This window comes from Manis javanica, chromosome 6 (genome assembly GCF_040802235.1).
Source record: "Manis javanica isolate MJ-LG chromosome 6, MJ_LKY, whole genome shotgun sequence".
Taxonomy (NCBI): domain Eukaryota; kingdom Metazoa; phylum Chordata; class Mammalia; order Pholidota; family Manidae; genus Manis; species Manis javanica.
This window is the reverse complement of record NC_133161.1, coordinates 92,087,015-92,113,054: the sequence shown is the minus strand read 5'-3', so window position 1 is coordinate 92,113,054 and position 26,040 is coordinate 92,087,015. Positions and strand designations below refer to the sequence as shown.

The window sequence follows — 26,040 nt, the reverse complement described above, 5'->3', positions numbered from 1 at the left end:
AGCAGCTGGGGCAGAATCCAGAGAGGGTATATAGACCAATATAGGAACCAATCTGTCAGAGACTATGCCCTTCTCTTCCCTTCCTTTTTTGCTTCCTTTTATAAATATGCTCTGGAGAGGAAACCAGTGGAAATTAATTTTAGACTTTTGATAATAATAAGCAATAAGAGAACAAATTTCTGCTACTGGTTATAGACTGATATATGGCAATACTGACCATATTTCCTAATGGGAAAATAATTTCTGGAAAGCATTTTATGCCGAGAGCTATGTTATGAAATGTGTGTGTGTGAGTGCATACATATATAATGACAGACACACCAACCAAAAATTTTAGTTTTCAACTTTGTGAATTACCTGATAAGCTTGCAATGTCATGTTCTCCAGATAAATAGGTTTTCTTGGATAGAGTATCTACCTTAGCATTGGCTCCAAAGTAGACACTTGCCCCGGGGACGGTAATGAAATATCCCCCCTCTTACTATTCAAGCAAGAGAGATAAGCTAAAAGAACCCAAAATGTCTATACGGCTACCCCAAAAGTCAGGATTAACATTTTGGTGTGAATCCTTCCACACTCTCTCTCTCTTCAGTTTAAGAATGTACAAGAATATCTTTCCATGTAAAGAAATACAATTGTGTTTTCATTTTTCACAGTTGCAGAGCATGGATGTATCAGACTTTAGTTTGCAAATTACTTGGAAAGTGGACTTCTAAATGTGGTTCCTAAAACATGCCAGGATAGGACAGATTTTTGTGACACAAATAATTTTCCTCTATTATTGAGCTCTCAGGACCAGGAAAAATTAAATGAAGACAAAGGAGTACAAGGCATAAATGGTATTCTGTATTTTGTCACATGAATGTGTTATTTTGAAAAGATACTACAAAAATATTATGAAAGACAGAGAAAATAAGAGAGAGGAGAGAAAGAGATGGGATATAGTATGGTTTTAAGCCATATAGATATGCAAACATGAAAACCATTTCATCTATTATGTGTGTGTTAGTCTGGGTTTTGAGAGAAGCAGGTGCAAAATGGAATGAAATGTGGAAGGATTGATTCTAGTAGATGAAATGCCTATGGGAGAGAATGGAGAGGGAGACAAATTGGGCTCGGAGAGCAGACAGAGAGAGGGAAGGCTAGGTGGCAGCATTTCAGACTGCCCCAGCATCCCAGGAAGGTTGGCAAAGCTATTCCAGAGCCATGAGACAAGCCAGACAGTGAGGCGTGTGTCCCCTCCCAGGAACAGCTCTGCGCTCATATCCTGTCGCACTTAGTCATTGACTGGAGCAGCCTGTGGGCAGCCCCGTCTTGGTGCAGAGGTAACAGTGGGTTTCAGACCACAGTGTCTGGATACCTGGTCAGTTATGGTCCGTGTAGTAGGAGTTTGTGACTCACATCCTCAGGGCCATCACTGTAGGACAATCATAAAAATATTGAACTTTGACTCTTACAATATCAGCACAATCTAAAAAGTGTTGGTGTCCAGCAACAAAAAGCCTGCCAACTTCTGTAATTGTCATCTATACTCTATCTGAATCCCTAAGCCCTGAAACTTTTATGTTTTCATGTCTTTTTTTTAATGTCTTTTCAGTTTCATTTCAAATTTATTGAAGAGAAAATGTGCTGATCAAGCTGCAGATCTTATGGTATTTACTCTTCTATCTAAAGATTTTATATGTACTAGGATGTAAGGAAACATTTTTATGAGGTAATTAATGGCAGTAATAAAGTCCCTGATGTGTAATTTTGCCTTTACAGGTTCAGCAGCATAAGAATGAACATATAGGGATAAGCATATTTAGCTCAATATTTGTATGAGAGCAGTTTTATAACTAGATAATTGTAAAATCTGTAGCTGTGATATCTAAATGAGAACCAGTTTACAATGGCATGGTTGGATCACATTACTGATACACTTAGAAAGGGAAAAAGAACACATTTTATTAGCAGTTAAATTTTGTTGAGAAGACTCCAAACCAGGGGGCTAATCTGAATCTCACAAAAGTATAATAACATGAATAACATAATGAAGTATAAAGAACTGAGGTTAAGCAAAAAAAAAAGGTATTATGAATAAAATTCCATGATGGTATCAAGAGATAACTAAAATGTCCTTGTTGACTCAAACTGATGGAATTTTTAAATTAATTAACATTTTAGTCCTCTAATAATTTCAAATATTTATTATGTCATTGAAATATTTCAGAAGCTGAAAATCACATGGACCATTGGTTAGTCAACCATCTCCCTTTTATTAAAAGCATAAAAAACTGACTTTGGAGGTCATGTAAAGTAGCTTCCAAAGGGTGAGCAATTTCACACACAGGCCAGGCAAGCATCAGTATTGGTGATGCACTCCAGTGAGCAGAAAGGGTGGAGAGAGTCCAGGACTAGGGCCAGACAAAAAGACACAATAAATGTTCTTCTGCATGGCATCTCTTTACAGGGAACAGGATCCAGAGAAAGGATGCTGGAAATAGGCACCAATCAAGAATGCTTCAGGTCTCCAGTCTTGGAAGGTGGCTGCAGGGAGTAAGTGGGGTAATCAAAGAAAAGGTGGCTTCAGGGTCAAGGTGCATGACTGAGCTGGGACTAAAGGATTGAGACTGTTCTGCATGGTGAATTCATGAAGACAGACTGTTTCCCCAACTCTGTTCGACTGTTGGGAATAGAGGTGCTTCCTTCACAGGCAAACTACTGCCTAGCTTCCGAGCCAGTCCCCATATTTGCACCCACCATGGGTGCATTATGCTTACCAATCTCAGCTCAGAGCTCAAAACTGAGCCCACCAACTTGGCAGTCCTCAATTCCTTCTGCCACAAAGGCCCAGGACATGCGTTTTCTTCCTAAAGTCCAGCTGAAATTCAAGATCAGCCAATTTGCGTCCCTAACAACTTTCTAGCCTTTTCTAAACTTTCTTCCCTGCAAGCAAGAAGATAATCCAAAGTACTGCCAACCTAAGCCTCTATATACCTGCTTCATGTGGTTACTTCCCACCCACTAAATTCAGTCTCCTCAAGGGCAACACCAACACAAATCAAAGTTTAATTGAATATATCCCTTTGGTCATTGATTAAATTTCTAACTCCTTACCTCAAAGCTAATTCTGTAATTCAAAAGAAATAGCCTTTCTCCATGTCTAGCTTATAGAATCTTTGTACAGATATGTATAAATATATAGACAACCGAGTGAAGCACGCCACCTGCTGGTAAGATACATAATTTTAAGAGTTCATTGTTTTAATGTTTTCAAAAAATTCTAGACCATTCCTACCGCAATTACAGTGTGCCACCTACCATAATTGTATCACAAATACCCAAATACTACCAGACACGTAAAGCAGATAATAGTATTTAAAGGAGTGGAGAATGTGAAGGAAATAAGGAAGGTGAAGGTTTTTAACTATACTTATTTTTCTGTGGAGATCAAAGAAAGCCAATAGTTGCTCTAGCCTGATTATTTTTTTAATGTATCCTGAAGAATAATCCTTGAATTATATAAAACCTACATATAACTAGGTTTTATATAATTCAACAATGCAGATAAATGGCTCCAGGTGTGCTTCTCAAACATAACTGGGAACACGAAGACTTGAGGTTGCGTAATCAGTGGCTGACACCAAACCATCAAGAGGTGAGGTCGGCAAGACGGCAGAGTGGGAAGCTGGGAGCGCCCTTCCGCAGCAAGCTCGCTGACCCATCAATTCATGGGCAAATTCCCTTTGTGGGAAATCCAGAAACGAACGAAGTGAAAAGCTCTTCTTGCACTCTAGGTGAGCATGAAACTAGACTCATCAAAGCAGGCAGGGAGATTCGGGACACACTCTGACCAGAGTCCGCCCCAGTGCATGTAGTACAGCAGTCAGAAAGCAAGCCCCTAGCTCTCGGCTTCTCCCAGGGGAGGGAAAAAGTTGATTTGCGTGTTCAGTGCCCCAGCTTTCCCGAGAGGGATCCTAGAGGACTAACCTGTCTTCTCAGTCTTGGAGCGTGGATGGACCCAACGACAGCCCAGCAGCCTGGGGGAGACAGGAGCCGGCAGCTCGCAATGGCGGACACCGTAGCTCCCCCTCGTGCCCTGTGTGTGGAGAGCAGGTGAAAGGGTCCAGGTCTGGCGAGAGGCCCTGCCTCCCTTTCAGCAGCCAGGCTACGTGGGATCTGCCTCCATAACCTATCCAGCCTCCGCCTCAGGACACCTGGGTAGACGTCATAGCCAACATACTGGGAATTGGACAGGACCCTGGCTGAAAGCTGAAGAGTGTGTCCCTGTAGTAAACATCATTCAAATTACATCCTGAGAGGGGAAAATGCCAGACAGTGAAAACTTTAGCTGATTACCATCTCCTATCCGTGGGGAGATTTGCATTATCTTACCATGGGAGGGCAACGTACATGCCTACACTGTCCTCTAGCTAGACTGCAAATTATGTAAATTGGTATGTCCCTTTTCAGTTTTCTGCTGAAATGCTTAGTCAGATTTTGGGCCAACCTCTAAATAGTACCTTCGGGCCTTGCAATGAGCATTTGTATAAAACGCCGCTCCTGGATTCACTGGCTCTCTCCTATACTCTTCTTCCCCCTAAGTGTTTCCCCAGTTATTTTGTTGAATCTTGTGTGCGCTTATATAAGCCACCTTAAATCCTCTTTGAAAGATCGGGTAAAAACAAACATGAGGATTTGTTTGATTTTCTTATTGTTAAATGTTTTATTGTTGTTATGCTTAGCCATGTGATTTTTACTTTGAAGTGAGCCTTCAACTTGAGGTAACATTGAGTCTTCCTCCACAGCATGTCTTTGTCATTCCTTCCAGGAAGCTGTGCCGCGCATGGTTATATGCTGGTGTGAACTCATATGCATTAACTTCTCAAAGTTCTAGGAAAAGACAGAATACGTTTGATAAGATACAGCACAAAGCTATATGCTAATTTTAAGGCAGTTATGAGTTTCCATCAAATACACAAATCCCCGATGTGTATAACTGCAGAGCTGGGGTGATGGTCTCTTCTCAACCTATACACTGCCTGAGGCAGCAAGTAAGCAATCAGAAAGGATTTACAACCCAATGTACTAATGAACAAACGCTTTTGACAGAGTGAAAAGCTTTAATTTGTGAGTAACCACAATTTTCTACCCAATTCTTTCATTGACAGCTAAGCCAAAGGTGAGGAAGAAAACTGGAAAGAGATGAGAAAGCCAGCAGGACTGACTGTGTAGCTATTTACTGAACTTGATGGAGAGGCTGGAGTGGGACGGGGGAGGGAAGAACCCGAGGAGCAACTGCATGGCCCAGGGGGACTCCGAGGACAGAGATGCCCAATGAAGCGTTTTAGGAATTTGTTGTTACTGCTTTAGTTATATTTTGCTTGAAAAAGAATCCCTTGTTTGGTATCTCTTCAAGAAACTTTATTAAAGGATTACTTCCGTTTAAGGATTTTGATGTGAGGATTATATGCATTTCCTTTTAAATGTGTCATAAGATTAGACTAATTTTGCATCATTTTTGAAGGCATTTTAGAGAATTCTGTTATGATGGATTTTTGTGCTTCCCTGAGGAACCATTCTTCCTTATTTTTTTTACTACTTTTATTATGATAAAATACATGTAACATAAAATGTACCATTTTAACCACTTTAAATGTACAAATCAATGGTATTAATTATATTCAGTTTGCACCCATCAACCACAATCTATTGCAAAATTTTCATCACCCTCAACAGAAATTCTATACCCATTAAGCAGTAACTCTTAGTTTTTCCCTCACTCCGGCCCCTAGTGACCTCTAGTCTACTTTTCATCCCTATGAATTTGCCTATTCTAGGTATTTTTCATAAGTGGAATTAAAAAATATTTGTTCTTTTGTGTCTGACTTATTTTATTTAGTATAATGTTTTCAAGGTTGATCTAGGTTGTAGCATTTATCAATGCTTTGTTCCTTTTTACAGTTAAATAATATTCCATTGTATGTACATACCATATTTTGTCTTCTATTGAGGGACACTTGGGTTGTTTCTACTTTTTGGCTATTGTGAATAATGCTACTGTGAACACTGGTGTACAAGTTTATGTTTGCCTGTTTCGAATTTTCTTGGGTATACACCTAGGGGTGGAATTGTTGGGTCAACTATATTCCATGTTTAACCTTCTGAGGAACTGCCACACTTTTCCACAGAAGCTGTCCTATTTTATATTCCTTCTATATATAAGGGTATCAATTTCTCCACATATTTAGCAATACTTGTTACATTCCCTTTTTTATTATAACCATACTAGTTAGGAGCAAGGTGGCATCTCATTGTGGTTTTGATTTGCATTCTCTAGTGACTAGTTACATTGAAGAACTTGTCACATGCTTGTTGGTCATTTATCTTCTTTGGAAAAATGTCTATTCAAGTCCTTTGTCTACTTCTGATATTAAACCCATATCAGATATATGATTTGCAAATATTTTCTCCCATTCTGGGTGGTGTCTTTTCATTATTTTGGTAGCTTCCTTTGATGCACAAAGTTTTAAATTTTGACTAAGTCCAATTTATCTATGTTTTGTTTTCCTTCTTTTGTTGCCTGTGTTTTTGGTGCCATATTTAAGAAACCATTGCCTAATCCAAGGCCCTGCAGATTTTCCCCTGTTTTCTTCTAAGAGTTTTATAGTTTTAGATCTTAAATTTAGGCATTTGATCCACTTTGAATTAATTTTTATATATAGTGTGAGATAATGGTCCAACTTCTTTCTTTTTAATGTAGATATCTAGTTTTTCCAGTACCATTTATTGAAGAGACTATTCTTTTTTCACTGAATGGTTATGGCACCCTTGCAAAACATCAACTGACCATGGATGTGAACATTTATTTGTAGGTTCTCAATTCAATTCCCTTAGTCTCTATATCTAACTTTATACCACTAATGCACTGTTTCAACTATGGTGGCTTGTAATAAGTTTTGAAATCAGGAAATGGGAGTGCTCCAACTTTGTTCTTTTTCAAGATTGTCTTGGCTACTCTGAGTCGATTGAAATTTCTTATGAATATTAAGATGAGGTTTTCTATTTCTGCAAAACCACCACTGGGATTTTATAGGGATTACATTGAATATATAGATGACTTTGGATAACATTGTCATCTTTACAGTGTTAAGTTTTTCAATCCATGAACAAAGGATGTCTTTCTACCTATTTAAGTCTTCCTTAGTTTTTTTCAGCATTGTTTTATGTTTTTTACTGTAAAAGCCTTCCACTTGTATGCTGATTAATTTATTTCTCAGCATTTTACTCTTTTTTAATCTATAGTAAATTAAATCATTTACTTAATTTCCTTTTTGGATTTTTCGTTGATAGTATATAGAAACAAATAATTTTTGAGTGTTGATTTTGTATCCTGTGCCTTTGCTGAATTATTGTTAACAATTTATGTGTGTGTGTGTAATTCTTTAGGGGTTTACTATATGTAAGATCATGTTTTCTGCTAGTGGAGATAGTTTCAGTTTTTCCTTTCCAATTTGGATGCTTCATTTCTTTCTCTTGCCTAGTTGCTTTGCCTACAACTTCCAATACTATGTTAGGTAGAATACATTTTCATTTCAATCATCTCAGAGTATTTTCTAATTTCTTTTGTGATTTCTTTTATGACTCATTGGTTCTAAGACTGTGCTGTGTTGTTTAATTTCCACATATTTATGAGCTTTCCAGTTTTATTTTTGTAGTTGGTTTTTAGTATCATTCTATTGCAGTCAAAAAACATACTTAATATGATTTCAATATTTTTAAAATTTGTTAAGACTTTTTCATAGTCTAACCTATAGTTTATCTTAGAGAATGTGCCATGTGCATGTAAGAAGAATGTGTTGACTGATAGAGTGTTCCTTATATATCTTTTAGGCCCGATTGAACTATATATTGTTCAAGTCCTCTATTTCCTCTCTAGTGAAGTTTTTAATGCAGTCATTGCATTTTTAAGCTCCAAAATTCCTGTAACTTAGTTTAATTTATGATTTCTCTATCAATATCCTCATTTTGTTCATACATCATTTTCCTGATTTTGTTTAGTTTTTATCCATGGTTTGAGCATATTAAGATAGTTGCTTTAAGTCTTTATCCAGTAAGTCCAATGTGTGGGCTTCCTCAGGGATGGTTTCCATCAATATTTTCCTGTGAATGAGCCATACTTTCCTACTTCCTTGTACATTTTGCAGTTTTGTTGTTGAAAATGGGACTTCCAACTATTCTAATGTGGTACCTCTGGAAATCATTTTTTCCCCTTTTGCTCAGAGTTTCCTCTTCTTCATTGGTGAAGACTTCGTTTGTGTTCAGTCATTGTTTTGACTGAGAATTCCTTGAAAGCCAGGATTTAAAAACAATAACAAACCACTTCTCCAAGTCTCTGTGGTTTGGCTCTGTGCTGCAACATGTCTTTAATGTTTAGCCAGGCCATTTAAAATTCTGCCTCTGACTTCAGTTCCTGCTTGTACTGAGCCTGTAGATCAGTCAGTTGGGAAAAGTTGGGTCCCTCAGATCTTTTCTGAGCATGAATCTTGTCCCAGGTATGTGTGTGGCCTTCTAAATTCCCCAGTACACATTAGTGCTTCTAAATGCCCAAATTTCCCAAAGACACTCTCTCCCCAGGTTTTCCTCCCTGACTTTAGGTGGTCTGTTGTGTGTCGCAACCATATCATCAGCCCCAGGCAGCTGTGGGGATTTTGACCACCATATTATGCTCACCACTTCTCCTCTGTGAGTGGTTTTGGGTTGGGTGGAACAAAGATGAATGCCTTGTGTTAGCCTTTGAATAGCCTTCAGATAGGTTAGAACAGAAAAACACAATAATTTGTGACAAATATCTGCTATATTCTCTCTGGAACCAGAGACCAGGGTCCCACACTGGGAACACAGAATGTGATCTTCAAGACTGTCACAAAGCTGGAGAAACAGTATGGCAGGGGCAAGTAAAAGTGTCATAAGGTTTTCATATCATATCATTTTTAAGGTGCCTTTTTGTTGATTCACATCCACTTGGTTGCTGTAAACCTTTGATTATTACCCAGAATTCTGACAAAGTTGTTTCTGACTATTTCTGGTTGTTTTCAATGTCCCTGTTGTCTGACTATGTTTTCAATGTCTGACTATTTCTGGTTGTTTTCAATGTCTGGTTGTTTCAATGTGAGCTTAGAGCTGCCTACTTCACCATTTTGCTAACATCACTCCAGTGGAGCCTTCTTGATTCCTTTGCTCTGAGGGGCTGACTTATACTCTCAATTCATATGCCTTCTTCCCAGCATGACCAAAACAGAACTCATGGTATTTCCTTCTAGCCTACTTCTCTCTTCTGTATTCTCTGGGAATGGTTAGATCATTTCCTCAGTTACTCCAGCCAGAAAGACTTATTTTTTCCCACTTACGTGGCAGAGCGGAAGTCAGTCATCATGTTCTGTGGACACAATGCAGCCTTCTAAGAATTCTTTGATCATTCCACTTATCACTAAAACACCATTTATACATTATTTCAGGTTGCTGTCATCTTTCACTTTGATGTTTTCAATGCCTCCTGCCTGGATAGCTTGCATCTCACTTTCCTTCTCCATCTCCTATATGCATTTTCTCATAGCACTCTGTGCTTACAGCTAAGAACCCTAGACACCCATGTTAAACAAGGACTATGTGTATTTAGCCCTGTAACAGTGTGCAGCATATAATGTGATCTAAACAAATATAATTTTTGAACATATGAAACAGATCCACAATTCTAGCCCTCATACTGGTATGATTTAGTATATGTATATGTACACACACATATACACACACATATATATATATGATAGTTCAGATGGTTTACAACCTTTTAAGACCCAATTCTCTCTTGTTTCCTTACCTCTGATTTTGAAAATCCTACTAATTTTCAAGATCTACTTCATTCTTTCTTCTCCAGTAACTACCCATCAAACATACCTGTCAACTGAGCACTGAACTAATTCAAAATCCCCTAAATTATTCATAATACTCCCCTCATCAAAAAAGGGAGTGATATGCATATGTTAGAATAGTATACACTATATTGCTAATAGACGCTATAAACAAAATGTAGTTCCATTCACCTCCCATCCCTCTCTCATTCATCACTTGCATGCTTAATAATCTACTGTCTTCAGGTATTTAGGTGTGGTTTTTGTGAGTTTTGTCTACCCATTAGATTTACATTTGCTTGAAGGTAATAACCTTTATTCCATCAGGTATGTATTTACCAAGAATCCACAATTCAAGCAGATATACAATACATATTTTCCCAACATATGTTTATGGGTTGTACAATCACGTATATTATATACATATGCCTTGGTCTATAATTGAATAAGACTTATGGAATGAGCTACACTATGCCAGAATTTATTTTTATTTTATGTATCTGTTTTTTTACAATGTTCTTAAAACTGGAGAAATCATGGCTTAAAGGAACTATTAAGGTAACAATGTACTCATATCTCCCTGAGGAACCTGGCTAGGTGTGGAGGGGCTTCTCCACTTCACATTGCTTTCTCATTATGCTCTGGTAACTGATTCTCAATTTGGCTACTTCAGGAAAAAACACTCTGTGTGGGAAGGCTGTACAGTAATATGCAGATCAGCAGCCAGAGCCATACAGGTGTACATTGTGAGACTGCTTTTTGAAAATAAAGAAGGAAAGTAGATCTGATGTAAAAAGTCACCTCTCTCATATTCTCTCACACTGGCCTAGATAAAAACATTTTCAAGTCTTCCATCACCAACTAAGAAGTCAACCCACATACATATTGCCCAGCTACTGCTCCTCAGTAAGTACCTCTTTGCCAAGGAATAGAAGTGATTGCCTTTTACTTTATGATTTCTAATCTTCCATTTGATTACATTATCATATAGCACCTACAGGTAGTTAGTAGGTTCCAAGTTTCCAAATACTTAGAAAACAGAGTTGAGGCTACTGAGAGACTCTGCCCATTCAAAGTGGAGAAGTGGAGGGGAGTTGAGGAGAGGGACTGTATGGACTGTGTCATGCAGATGGTACAAACAGCCGGAGACCAGGACTTGCAAAACCAGGGGTATTTCACTTGCGGCACTGTCTCCCAGGTCCCTGGCATCTACACATCTGAGCTTTGAGGCTTCAAGGTTACTATGAAACAGCATAAAGTGTCTGGCAAGAGATAAAGTTTGATTTAGGAATATGGGAATAGTGCTGGTCTTCCCAGGATAGCCTTGTCCTAGGCCCAGTCACTATAACAAGCAAAGAAAATAATAATTAAACAGGTACTGTACTTCAATCCTCAGGATTCTCAGGATCCATGTCTTCAAATACACTATTTATGACCTCCACTGCCTCATTGATATTAGATGATCCATGCACAGCATTTTTCAAAACACTTCTTCCAAACTTGGCTCGGATAGATTCAGGGGACAGTAGTTTTGCTTCATCTGGGTCTGTGGGACCCATCAATCGTCTCCATTCTGAAACAGCATTCCACTTGGTCAGGATCATGACCACAGATGGGCCCCTGCAAATAACAATGCTTTCAGAAGACAGGCAGATGACAACTGTGGAGACTGCATACCTGGCTAAAGACAGAAGGCTACAGCTTCATCCAGAGAGCTCATCTTTATTCTTTGTCCTTATCAGTGTAATTTGTATTTGTGTGTGTGTGTGTGTGTGTGTGTGTTTCATTTCTTCCTTTATCAACAGGTTTTTGGGCTAGAAGAAAGTTGCAGTTTCTAGGAATATATGCCAGGCTCTGTTTCAAGTACTTTCAATGTATGAATTAATTAGCCATCAGAACAAACCTATGAGGTAGATACTGTTATTACCCTCACCTTACAGATAAGGAAAACAAGGCACAGATTATGGATGTTGGCAAAGGAGGGATTTAAAAGCAGAGAGCCTCTATATCTGATGTGAAGGCCTAGAGAAAGGGGAAGAAAGAAAGAAAAGAAGGAAGGAGAGAAAAAGGAAGATAGGATGGAAGGAAGGAAGGAAAAAGAAAAGAAATGAAACCTAAATATTAACAGGATATCTTTTAATGAATGAGATGGAATATTTTATACAAAGTGATTTTTGTATCTTTCAAAGTTTCTTTGAACATTTACTACTTTAATAATGCAAAGAGCTATGTAACAGAAACTTACTCAGATAACATTTCCAATAGATCTTTGTAAAAGTCTCTTCCTTTTATTTTTGAATAAATTTTGTCTGCATGCTCTTCAGTTAGAAGCATTTCCTTCATCTGTGTTATATCAAATCCAACCTCTTTAATACGCCTCAAGATCCCCTCTAGGGAAAATAGATAGTTGGTAATCTTACAGATTGCTTTCACTTTCACTCCATGTTCAGTGGATTGAGATTACTAAGGAAAGTAATTGTTTTACTTGCATGATGTGATTTAAAGAATGAAAACTATGTTAAACTAAATTAAACGTAAAAAGATTGACATTCAGAAGAACTATAATATGTTAATATAGATGTTCAATCTCTGACATAACACCTAAACAGAATGATTCAAAAAGGCTCAAAATAATAAATAGGCAAAAATGTTCCAGGTAAGTATAAATAATAAGAAAGCAGGTGTGTGGTCTTGATACCAGACAACCTAGAGTTCAGGTTCCAAAGCATTTAGTGAGACAAAGAAGGACATTGTATGATGCTAAAAGCTCAAATTCACCAAGAATGTCTATATGTCAAGTAACATGAGAGGCACCATTATAAATCAGAAACTATAGGAGAAATGGCAACATACTAAAAAGTAGGTGACTCATCATCACCAACAGTCCAAGATAGATCAAGTTGGCCAAAAATAAAGTAAGCCCATAGAAGACATCATCTAAACAAATAGTAAGGTCAGTCATACACTCAAATTTTGCCCCATGTTGTAGAGAATATCCTTTCTTCTCACATACACAGAATATTCACAAAAAATTACTATATGGTAAGGTAGTTCAACAAAACCATAGCAATTTCAATAAAGAAGAAATAATTGCAAACGACCTTCTCTAACCATAATGCACCAAATACAATAATAATAAAATAAAATTTCTCCTCCATCAGAATAATTCTTTTAAACTTTCTAAAAAGATAAATCTATTAAATAACTCTATGGCCCAGGGAAAACACAAACTTAAACTTCAGGTTTTCTAAAAAACAATGTTAGTAAAAACACTATGCATTAGAATCTATGGGATATAATTAAAGCAGTAATCAGAGAAAAATGTACAACCTTAAAAATTTTACTGACAAAAATAAAGAAATGAATTAAATATCCAATTCAAAAAGCTAGAAGAACATTTTAAAAACTACTAGAAAATAGAAGGAAAAAATAAGATAAAAATGGAACGGAATGAATTCAGAAAGAGAAAACCAATATAATTTATAAGTAAATAAAATTCTAATTGTTTGAAAGACAACAAATTGAGGAATGGCAAGGTAGAAATAACCATTGAAAACAGGAAGTTAAACAGAAGAGATTTAAAACTTTGTACAGTGGATAATTTTCTGGAAGAATGCAGCTTAACAAAAATTACCTCTCCTTAGTGGAGAAAGTCTAAATAGATCAATTTCCTTAGAAGAAATGGGAAACTGGTCAAAGAATTATCCTACAAAAAAAAAAAAAGGAAACAGGCCCAGATGTTTTCACAGGAAAATTTTGCTAAGCCTTCAAAAGCCACCTCCACTGGTACTTAAACTCTTTCAGAGCACTGAACAAAATGATATCTTATTCATGCTTCATAATATAACACAGCCCTGAGCAGCCAACTCACATATATCATAAGCATGCTTCATGCTTACATTGTCATCTAAACCCTGCACCAAAAAATGAAAAGTACAAACCAATCTTATTTCAAGTCTCACTGCAAAAAATCCCAAATGAAATATAAGCATACAGAACCCAAAAGCATATGTGAAAAATACACCATGATTAAGTAGACTTTATCGAGGAATGGGTGAATAGCTCAATATTAGAATAGCATTAGCATATTAGAAATGTCATTAGCATAATTTTTCATATTAATATATCTATGGAGAAAAAAATGGTCATCAACTCTGAAAAGGACTTCAACAAAATTCTTTACCATTTTGGTTACAAGAGAGATGGAGAACAAAGGAGAAAGAGCAAATACAACACAAGTTCATTGTAAAATCTAGATAGAGGGATATAGGTTCATTGCATCATTCTTTCAACTTTTCTACAGTTTGAAAAATTTCACAAAATTTTGAAAAGAACATATACATCAGGCTTTATTTTTAAGTATTTACCTCTTTGTTCATGTGTTACATGAGGCTTAATCACTGCTAAAGTGCTTTGCAAAGGAAAGAAATACTGTATTTCCCTTTTGGCAGCTTCTAATGAATCACTTCCATACAACTGGTTGATAGGCAGACTTCCCATTGCAAATTGTGCACATAAACTTTGAAAAAGAAGTCAAGTGAAAAACTGTTATAGCATGACATAACATAACATAACATAACATAACATAACATAACATAACATAACATAATGTAACATAACATAACACAACGTAACACTTCAAAAGTAATTTGAGCAATAGCAACTCATCCCAGATCCAGGCATTGTGCAAAAGGCAGGAATTACAGAGTGGCTTTGAGGCATGCTACTTCTTCCGAAGGAGGTAACAGTCATAAGGAAGAAAGGACATGGACATTTACATAAGCATGATAATGGGTATTGACAGAAAATTCTGAAGGAAGGAAGAGTGAAAGTGAAAACACACAACCCTGGATGCACTACTTGCTAGCTCTGTGTTATTGGGCAATTACTTAACTTCTCTGTGCTGTAGTTGTCTCAAATATAAATGTGATTATAAAACCTGTTTTGGAAGGTGACTTTGAGGATGTCATCAGATGATGTGTTTGAAATATATGGTGCATACTAAGCTCTTAATAAATATTCTTTTCCCTTCTTTCACCACTAAATACTATCAGATGCTAGAGATGGCATTTGACCTTATAATCCAGGAGACACTGCAATGGAACTCCAAAGGGAGCAAAGGCAGCAATAAAAGAGGAGCGTACAGAGTGGCTTTGTGTTAGGAGGCAGGGGTGATGGTGAGGATACTGGACAGTCCAAGTCAGATTAGGCAGTTTATTCTGGTTTTGCTTCTTTTACAATGGACATATGCCAATCTTCTAAATCAATTGTTCTTTGACGTTTTTCAGTTGTCCCTTTTCTGTCTATGTATATTTCAGGAGAGGATATACTCACTGCTCATTTCATTTCCTGCCCTTTACAAACAGCCCTGAGCAGCCAACTCACAAATCCAGCCACAGTGAAGAATGTACCTTCCTGTTAACAGACTGACATCACTGGAAACATAGCTTCCTGCCTTTGGCTTCAAGCTCTTCTTTCCTCTCTGCTTTCAGTGACCCAGTCAGATTTCCTTTCTGCCTTTTCCAACTTGGCCTTCCCATTTGGCCCTTGGGTATTCTCACATCTCTGCTCTGAAGACATTTGCGGCCCAAGACCCTTGGAGCCTGTAATTGCCGGGGGTGGGAGGATTTGCACAGCAAATGATGGAAGCAGCCTAAGCCATCACCAACACTTTCTCTATTCAATGCAGGTAACTACAACCAGGCCCTGTCATGCCATTACATGTGATTATTGGAAAAGGTGTGTGGGAGGCCGGGAGGCTGAGATAGAGGGAATAAGGGATGAGGATGAGGGGTTGCTGTGTTTCTATTTCACTCAAGTGACCTTATTTCAGATTAAGCAATGCAGAGGGTATAGTCCAATACTCAAGTGCAGGAAAGGGCTGCACTCCACTGAAAAAGTTACTTCATAGCAAACCAAAGTTGCTGGGTGGAGCCAAGGAAACTGGAAAACAGGAAACCAATCAAAAATAGTGGTCAAGATTAGTTGTGGACTTGCAGCAACATAGGGATCAAAAGGGCTTTGGGCAGGCTTCTTCTCTGTAAGAGTGGGGTGAAAAAAGGCAGGCAGAACGCCTTCACCTGGAGAAAATGTCTCTATGCTGGCATACCACCTCCACACTTGGAGCTACAATTGCTAAAACAGTATGGCTACAGGATAGGCCTTGTGTTGGTAGGAATTCTCTCTCTGATGCCATGCATTGTATTCTATGCTATATTTCATTAAGAGGTTCTATGGCATTCTGCTCACAGACTGTCCAACCCATATTATCCTTTACGGTAACTGTCCAGCACAGGAACAAAGGCATAAGTGAGTAGGGCTAAATAAGCGGTAAAATGTGTCTATGCAGGACAAGTTCGATTCCGGAAATCCTACCCAAAAGAAAACACTTTGACTTTTATAGGTGATGATTCGTAAGTACTGTTACTTATTGTGTCAACATGGATGTCAAGTTCACTATGCCTGACAGAGCATCTCTGTTCTTGTTCACTTGAAGGAATGACCTTTCTTCTGCTGAATTGATTCTTATGCTGAAATCGGCAAAAAGAATCCAAGCAAATTGTAATTCAGTTTGTTTCCATGAGCTGCGTACCAAAAGAAGATGCCTAAGATATGATTCTCATCCTCCAGGTGATACCAAGCCCAGGAGTTAAGATCAAGAAATGTTTAAAGATTGCCTCCAATGTGCCAGGTAAGATGCCAGGTATTAAGTTAATTACACAGTATAGCTGATTTCTAAGTTCATCAGTAAACTAACTTAGTAGATGTTCCCACCAAATAGTTGAACTACACATTGAGTTGAACACCATGATCTTGAAAATCTTATGCTCAGCTAAAGAATCTCTAGCTGTCACCATACTCTTTTCAAAAGAAAATCTTCTAAATAGTGGGTGGGGTGAATATCTCTGCCAAGAGATGGCCTTTCAGCTGGGTGTCCACCACTTACTTCCCAGCTCCAAACCAAGCACCCCACAACCTTTTCAGCATGGCTGAAAGAACATAGCTTAACAAAAATTACCTCTCCTTAGTGGAGAAAGTCTAAATAGATCAATTTCCATAGAAGAAATGGGAAAGTGGTCAAAGAATTATCCTACAAAAAAAAAAAAGAAAAGAAAACACGCCCAGATGTTTTCACAGGAAAATTCTGCTAAGCCTTCAAAAGCCACCACCATAAGCCGTGGCCATATTCAGGCTGGCAGGGGACCGGGCCTCTAGTCATAAGCAGTCCACTCCTTGCCCAGGAACAGCACTTTTCGTGAGAGCCTCCCTTGGACTAGAGCTGTGGTTCCTGTATCCCATATCCAGAAAAAAAATGAAAATGGGCTCCTATGAAAGAAGTTGAGGACCCATGATATGAATCCTACCACTCTGGAAGATATTCCTTGGCTTTTTCAACATTGTTTGGTCCCATTAGATCTTTCCAGTGCTGTAAACCATTCTCTCTTAATAGAACAAGGGTTAGAGATGGACCACTGTTAGAAAAGAAAAAACAGAGTTAAGAAAAACATGGATCAGTAGCTAATTATATCTAGGTAGTACAAGTGATTTCTTAAAGAAACTAAAATCATGTCAAAATAATCCTTTTATCAAAATTCTAAAATTAAATTCACTGGTGTCCTCTCAAGAGCATATTTATAAAAGGATGGAAGCAAAAAAGGAAGGGAAGAGAAGGGCATAGTCTCTGACAGATTGGTTCCTATACTGGTCTATATACCCTCTCTGGATTCTGCCCCAGCTGCTAGTTCACTTACTCTTCTAGAAACCTGACAGATTTCTCATTAGGAAACATCTTATTCCTCTCCTGGGACTAGTGATCTCTAGGATCAACAAATCTCTGCTTGAACTTGATGACGTTACACACTGAATTTCAACCTGACTGGGCCCAGCAACTTCTCTGAGGACCTTTCTATTGCTCAACAACGTTTCAGGAGGACCAGAGAAGACAGCTGAGCAGAGTATCAAGATGGGAATGAGACTGACACGTGTTTACAGAATTGAGAAGTTTGACCACCTGAGCAGGGTGGGGTTAATGGAAGATTTAAATGATTCAAAAATAGATCAGACTGTGCTTTCTAAACCCAAAATCTACTTACCGGGTCATGTTTTGTATAAGATCTTCAAAATAATCTTCATTTTCATATTCCTTGCATAATGTTTTTGCTTCTTCTTCTGTTAATACTATTTGTCTTTGCATCAGTATTTTAAAGCCTTCTTCTTGAATAATATTCAAAACTTGCTCTGTTTTATAAAAAAGTCACAGTAATAAATTAACTGCTAGGTTATTGGTTGTACACATAGAATGTATTTTCATAAGGGCATATAATGTATTTCATTCTCACATGAAATTTAAAAGTGTAAAAATAGCTTATTAGATTTTAGTTTAAACTAAACAATATTCTTAACATATCAAATTATGATGCTATTTCTAATTCTTCATCATAGCAATCATGCACATACACAAATAAACAGAGCTATCTCATTAGGAAACATTTTCTTCAAGGGAATGCATGTGTATGTGTATGGGACAGATGGTAACCACAATAGCCAACCAACACAAGTATGCAAGGATTTATAAATAATTTTTATATTCAGTAGCCCTTAATTTTTTTCTCCCACTTTGTTAGGTACCCAGAAGTATTTCTCAGCCTCCTCTCTTGCCTGCTTCCCATGTAGAAGCCTAAAAAATGTAATACTCACATTTCTCCATCCTTCCTTGGATAGTACAGCAATGTGGCCCAGATAGGCCTATGATATATAAGGGATGTTTCTGAGAAAGACCCTGGAGATAACCTCTCTGCCCTACACCACTGTGGGGAAAATGGAAGTTCCTATGGCCAGGATCCTCACCTGACCCTAAACTGCTTGATGATATAACTGCCAGGCTACCACTTCCACACCTGTAGGCAATGAGCTATTATTGACTGAGTCACTATATAATGAGCTCTGCCCAGTGCTCTGGGTGGAGGCAGAGATGGAGGATTACAGACCTGCAGACTGTTGGATGCAGACATGATACTAGTGCTCAACCTATTACCAGGAGAAGAAAGCCTGGCTATAAACCCTTTTACCTCAAGAATGTTCCAAGGTCATTCCTCAGTCTCACTGAATCCATAGTGAACTTGCCCAGGGCTGAAACCCTCAGGCAAGACAACCACTGTCTGCTTCCTACTTGAAACATCTGAGGAACATGATGGTTGGAGCTATGAGGTCATCTTTCCAACAAAGAAAGCAAAACTGACAGTACAAATGCTGACTCAGAGCCTCAGAGCATGAAGCTCCCTATCATGGCCAAAAATGAAACCTGATTGACATGTTCTCTCTCCACTTTTGGACATGGAACCAAAATACTAAACTAGAACAAAGCAAACAGTTGTCAAGAAAGAGTAAAACAAGGAATTACACACATTAATATAGTTAAAGTAATAATTTGCTTCAGAATTACTTCATAGACAAGAGAAAAAAAATATCAAAATAGTTCTTAAAGGTGAAAAAGGCAGAATTCTCAGAGGAGATCTGAAGTGATGTTTTTAATTTTTGCATTATTAAATTCAAAAAGTTTGTCTCATATGAGGGTACCTAATGGCAACAGTTTAAAAAGTGACAATTAATCCTCAAACATTTTAGGTTGGCTTCTTGCAATAATTCACGAGAAAAGCTGAGGAAAAAAATTCAGAGGTAAATCTCCACAAAGCTAAAGAAACTAGACTTAATGGCAGAGTGGGTGGGTTGGCCATCTGTCTTACCAATGGGTTTCAGCCCCTGGCAAGTTCTCTATGGATTCAGTGTGACCAAAGCAAATAACAGTAGAATGTTTCTTTGGGGTGAGGGAGTTTATCACCCAGCTTGTTCTCCAAGCAGTAGGTCGAGCACTAGCATCTCTGCCTCCACCCAGAACACTGGGTCAAGCTCTCTATATAGTGCAATAATAGATTATTGCCTACGGGTGTGGAAGCAGGAGCCTAGCAACAGGCCAGTTACATCATCAAGTGGTTTAAGTTCAGTGAGGATCCTGGACATAGGAACCCCAACTTCCCCACACCATCCTCAAGCATGCTTTCCTTAGTTGGCACCCTCTCAGTCAGGTGATCACAAGACATAATCTAGGCACATAGTGTTCTCAGGATCCAGGTTTATCCAGTGAAAAAGCACTGGGGAGTATCATTATTTCCAAGATGGTATTGAGTTTCCTTGAGCTAGCTAGTAGAGGATTAAGGTCCACTTCAAATTCTCATACAGACAGATACCATAGGTAATATACATTTTGTTTTGCTGCATAGCGTCCATGGAGATTTTCAGACATCATCCTAAGTATTCCAGTGATGCCATGTGATGCCTATAGTCAGTGATAGGTATGAAGATACAGGGAATTCCTGATTCTAAATAAAGCATCTAGTAGTTGTATGAATATTTCATGGAATAATCTGGTCCACAAAAATCAGAATTCAAAGCCCAGAGAACCTTTACATCTATCTTACTTCTCATCAGTCACAGACAAATCGCTAAGTAACGTGGTTAGCAACAAAATAAATGTGTAAAAATCAGTTCATTCTCCAAAATCTTACAACTACAGCCTATCTACTGTTAAAAGAATATACGGGATGTGAACAGTTCCCAGGAATGGGTTGTTTTAATTTGTCCGATTTCTCTCAGACTGTTCAAGTACAGTTGGACAATATCCATCATATCATAGACAAATTTTCACAAATGTCTAGGGTGCCTAACTGGTTTTCTTGGCTTCACTGGAGATGGCTGGTAATTATAGATCTGCTTTGGTTATGTAATAATATTCCTATTATGTTAATGTGTATGCACAATTTAATTAGTAGTTTAAAACCTATACATGCTTAAGTTACTCTACAAGAAGATATGTCAAAGAAATAATCAATCCTCCCATGTTTTCTTCCGTCTGCTACCTCTATAGCTTTTCTTCTTCCTTCCTAATTACAACCCTTAAATAGAATTCGTGCCTCATATCGAATTTACCGAGTATCATAATTCCTCCAAGTGGTAAAGATACCTCAAGACAAATGCTGGGCATAGAAACCACAGGGCATAAATCTGCAAAGAAGTAAAAAGCTAACCTTTTCAAACAATATGACTTCTCTCTCACTTACCAACTTTACATCTCCCGGTATGGCCCCAGAAGATGACTGGTTAGCCAGAGACAGGTAAGATTCCTCAAGGGAGGAACAACCTAAGACAGGCACAGTCGCAGGGGGCCATCAGGTGAGAAATTGGGGATCAACAGTGGTGAGGCTTAGAACCTCACCCCCCCTGTTTTGAGAGAAATCTTCTGCATCCATGGATGTTTTAATGCCCTTGTCTAGCTTGGATTAACACATAGTCTACAGGCACACACCTGATCATCTACATTTGCTCTCTTACAACACTAAACTATGTTTTCTACTTTTATCTTGCATCTACCTACCACTTCAGCATTTTATTAAAAATAATAATAATAATAATAATAATAAAGGGAGAAATGTGGGATCCACATATAAATCAAGTATAAAAATCAAATGAATATTCATATTTGACCTGACTGTTTATAGTTCATAATGCGTGATCAAAACCAAAAGTTTCTGTGATGACTGCCCTTGTACTGTTCACCATGTAACTTATTCACTATGTAAGAATTTGTTCGCCATGTAAGAACTTGTTCGTTATACTTCAGAAGATTGGAGACTGACGAGAATTAGGCTTGGGATGGATTAATGATTGTACATTGAGCATTGACCCCCCTATACAGAATTTTATTGTTGTTAACAACCATTTGATCAATAAATATGAGAGATGCCCTCTCAAAAAAAAAATAAGTTCATTCTCATGTGTCTATGCAATCTTGAAAAAAAATGATAAAAAAGGGAAAACATTCTACAAGTATCTAAATGAAACAAACAAAAATAACAAAAATGTAATTATCTACAAAGGAACAAAAACCAGACCTGACAGCAGACTTTTCCTCTGTAACATAAAAGCCAGTGGACCAAAGTCTATAGATTTGGGGATGGGGAATTTCTTTTAATTGTACAGTCAGGTGTCTTCTTTCATATATGAAGGAAATAAAAGACATTCTCAGATATGCTAAGGCTCAGAAAACAAAATAGTTAAGTATATATCTTTTTTTATTGTGCCTAAATATATGCTCCAAATAGCTAAGAGATAAAATATAATTAAGTTTTTAAAATTGGGAAATTAATAAACTTTAATTAAGACTGTGGGAAGCATGAAAACCAGTTTCTATTAAAAAAACTTCTAAATACATCTGTTGTAAACTTGATTAAATACAAAAATATAAATTGAAAAATAGTATCAAAAGATTTCAGGATGTACACATAGCACAGGAAGGCTAAAAACAGGGGCCTTGAGACAGATCCAGAGAGAGTAGGGACAGGGAAAAGTGATTCCCTAAATCTGTGAAGTAGTGGGCTCTTCCCTGAGCATTAATTGTGCCAGGCTGATAAGAGAAAACATAATAAAGTCTTGGGAACTAAACTACAGTGTAGACCTCTGCCTAGATTTATGACTGATCCCTAAGTTTGGCACAAGGGAGACAAACCAGAATAACACACAAAAGGTTTGAAAATGGAACTGACATTGGAAACAGCCCATGGAAAGTGGGTTGGGACATGTGGTCTTAATGTAACCTCGTTAAGTGACTTCTAAAACAAACAAACAAAAATCAACATTCTCCAGAAGATTTTAACAAGATTGAATCTCATAACATAATATTCAGAATGACCAGGGACTAGGATACAAAATTATACAACTTATAAGAACTAAACAAATCACAACAATTGTAATATAGATGTTGAAATTCTCAGAAAAGAATTTAAAGTAGCTATTTTAACTATATTCCATGAAGTAAGGGTGAACACTCTTGAAATGATCAGAAATATGAAAGTTCTCACACAGAAATCAAAGTTATAAAAATAAACCAAATGAAATGTATAGAACTGAAAAACATATAACTAAAATATTCACTGGATGATCTGAATGCCAAAAAGGAAATCACAAAAGGAAGATTCAGTCTTAATGTTAAGCTAAAACAATAGAAATGATGCAATCAGAATACACAGAAAAAATATATTTAAGTGAGCAAAGCCTCAGGAACCTGTGGGACAATATCAAAAGATCTACTAACAGTTTTATTTTTGGAATCCCAGATGATGTGGAGAAACAGTACAGAAAAAATGGGACTTTAAAAAAGAGGAACTTTAAGAGATAATGGAAATTATTCTGACAAGCTAGAAGCAAACTGAAATGTGTACACATTTAAAAATATTTAAAAAGGCAAAGAAATCTACATTAAAGCACTCCAAGAACAAAACTCTTCACCCAGATAGTTTCACTGGTAAATCCCAGTAAACATTTAAGAAAGATGTAGTATCAACTATATAGTATCTCTCCCAGCAAACAGAACGGAGCCTCATTTTTTGAGGCCTGCACTGTCCTGACACCAAAACCAGATGAAACCATTATAAGCAAAGAAAATGACAAATATCCCACTTGAATATAGACACAAACCCAATAAAATATTTAAAAATCCAATCCAGCAATACATCAAAAGGCCACTGTACAACAACCAAGTGTGGTTTATTTGGAGAACACAAGGCTAGTTCAACATTCAAAAATCAAAGTAATTGTCATATTATCAAACTCAAGGAAAAAAAAAACACAATCATGTGAGTTGATATAGAAAAAATATTTGAGAAAATAAACATACATTCATGATAAAAAGATCCCCCCCAACTAGGAATAGGTGGGAATTTCCTTAATTAGGACAAGATTATATAGAGCTACCATTATGTTTAATGGGAAAGGACTGGATGCCTTTGCTCTAAGGTCAGGAACAAGGCAAGCATGTTCGTTTTCAGTTCCCTACGCAACATCACACAGGGAGTTCTAGCTAGCCCAAAGAAGGAAAACAAAAGAAAGAAAAGGCCTACTGATGGGAAGAAAGAGATGAAGCGGTCTCAAGTTGCCTACTGATATTATTGTCCACTTCAGTGGTTCTCAGCCAGAGACTTTGTCCAAGAGTGCATTTGGCAATGTCTGCAGACATTTTTGGTTGTCACAACTGGGAGTGGGAGGGAGGATGGCTGCTAGCATCTAGTGAGTAGAGGCCAAGCATGTTGTAAACATTTTACAATGCACATGACACAGCCTCCCTCAGCAAAGAAATATCTAGCCCCAAACATAAGTAGGGGCTCATGAAAGGTTGCAAAACCCTGATCTACATAAAAATTCCCAAGGAAAGTCCATTAAACCTTCTAGAACTGAGTTCAGCAAATCAGAGAAAAATAAACAATTATCAGTTGTATTTCCATGCAGTAAGTATAAAAAAGAATTAATGGTGTAAAATCATGGTTTGTGTTCTTATTTTGCCATATTGACTCTGCTATGTGAAAAGGGAATGCACTTAAAAAGAATTAGCACCAAAAAAGAAAGAACTAGCACTTTTTGAATGCCAGGCACTTTATTTACATTCTCTCATTTTATCTTCTGCATGTCCACATGAAGAAATAAACCTAGTAAAGTATCTTTTTCAAATCACACTATTAATGAGGGGTTGATCCAATCTTTGAATAAAGGCACTTCAGAATGAAAGCTTCCAATCTTGATTATGTAATAATTCTTGCCATATTAAAAGCTACTCTAACAAATTCATAGTTTAGAAGATACCTTATGAACTCATTAACTACAAAAATGTTTTATTCTTCATTATTGAGAAATTAGAAAATTAATATTACCTAAATTTCTTAATGTTATGCTTTCTTTCAATGTTAAATTTTAAAATAATGTCTTTTAATGTAATTACACAAGGGTTTATTCAAATTCTGTGAACAAAATACTTAAATAATTTATACTTTATTTCTTACCTTTCCTTTCATGAAAGAGATCTGGTCGAAGTAATGCCAGTATCTTTTCTAATTTTATGCCTTTCATATTTTTAAAATCAGGGAAGAAGATATCAATAAGCTTATTAACATTAGCTATATTATCTTCAACATCACAGAACTGGGATATATGTTGTCTTTCCAGATATTCTTGTAAACTGTTGAAATCCAGAATATAATTGGAATTTATTATAAACTAAAGTTTTATAACCATGCCAGAAAATGAAAACTGATATGCTCACAAATAATTTGGCATTTAGTAAAAAAATATAAAAATGTAATATCATGTAGAGAAATTCTATCACATCAAAGAATATGTATATAATTCAACTTTTTATTGAACCAATCCAAAATTCAATTATATGAAATCATTGAAAAAGTATGTTTGACTTCATGAGAGGAAAAGAAACACCAAAACAAAAAATAATTTTTCTACTACATAAAGTCTTCCAGATAGTTTTTATGTTTCCTTTTGATGTTGTCTTGAAGTAAGGATTATTAGGACATTATATTTTCAAATACATAAGACATCTTGTCATCTTTTTATTGTTTATTTCCAATTTTATAATCAGCAAATGCATGTTAAATTTTAATTTAAAAATCTTGTTAAAGTTTCCTTGCAAGCAAAGTTTATGTATATTCATATTTCATATATTATAGATCACTTATATAATTATGGAATATGTATTTTCCATTCCTGTATATCCTTGCTTGTTTGTCTATGTCTTGCCTGAGGCAGCCCTGGGGCAGGTTCACTATTGATTCGGTGAGGCCCAGAAATGGAACACTCTTGGGGTAAAAGGGTTTCTACCCAGCCTTATTCTCCCTGTGATAGGTCGAGCACTAGAATCATGTCTGCATCCAGCAGCCTGCAGGTCTATAACCCACCTCTGTCTGTCTCTGCCTCTGCCTCTGCCCAGGGCACCGGAAGGAGCTCTTTATACAGTGACCCTGTCAATAAAAGCTCATTGCCTACAGCTGTGGAAGCAGTAGCCTAGCAGTAGGCCAATTACATCATCAAGTACTTTAGGGTCAGGTGAGGATCTGGCCACAGGAGCTTTCATTTTCCCTACAGTCTGCTCGTTGTGCATTTGAGATCTCTCACCATAATGGGAATTTTATCCAGTTCTCTTATTTTTCTAATATTCTTATTTTTACGTATCTGTTATGTATTTTTGACTACAGTATCTTCTTCATCAATGTTGCCTTTTATATCACATCCTTTAACAACTTTATCACTTTCAGTG

The 26,040-nt window shown here is 37.1% G+C and overlaps 1 protein-coding gene across 3 annotated transcripts in view; it reads right to left on the bottom strand.

Moving 5' to 3' along the window:
- Window positions 1–4,698: 4,698 nt before the first annotated feature.
- Window positions 4,699–26,040, bottom strand: part of NME8 (NME/NM23 family member 8) — a 41,604-nt gene continuing 20,262 nt past the window's right edge. For all 3 annotated transcript variants that reach the window (XM_037010788.2, XM_073239063.1, XM_073239064.1), the window contains 7 exons: window positions 24,776–24,951; window positions 17,987–18,131; window positions 17,258–17,365; window positions 14,261–14,412; window positions 12,139–12,283; window positions 11,278–11,513; window positions 4,699–4,875 (listed from right to left, as the gene is read on the bottom strand). In XM_037010788.2, coding sequence (XP_036866683.2) covers window positions 11,279–11,513; window positions 12,139–12,283; window positions 14,261–14,412; window positions 17,258–17,365; window positions 17,987–18,131; window positions 24,776–24,951 — 961 coding nt within the window. In that variant the 3' untranslated portion in view covers window positions 4,699–4,875; window position 11,278. The remainder of the gene's footprint in view (window positions 4,876–11,277; window positions 11,514–12,138; window positions 12,284–14,260; window positions 14,413–17,257; window positions 17,366–17,986; window positions 18,132–24,775; window positions 24,952–26,040) is intronic.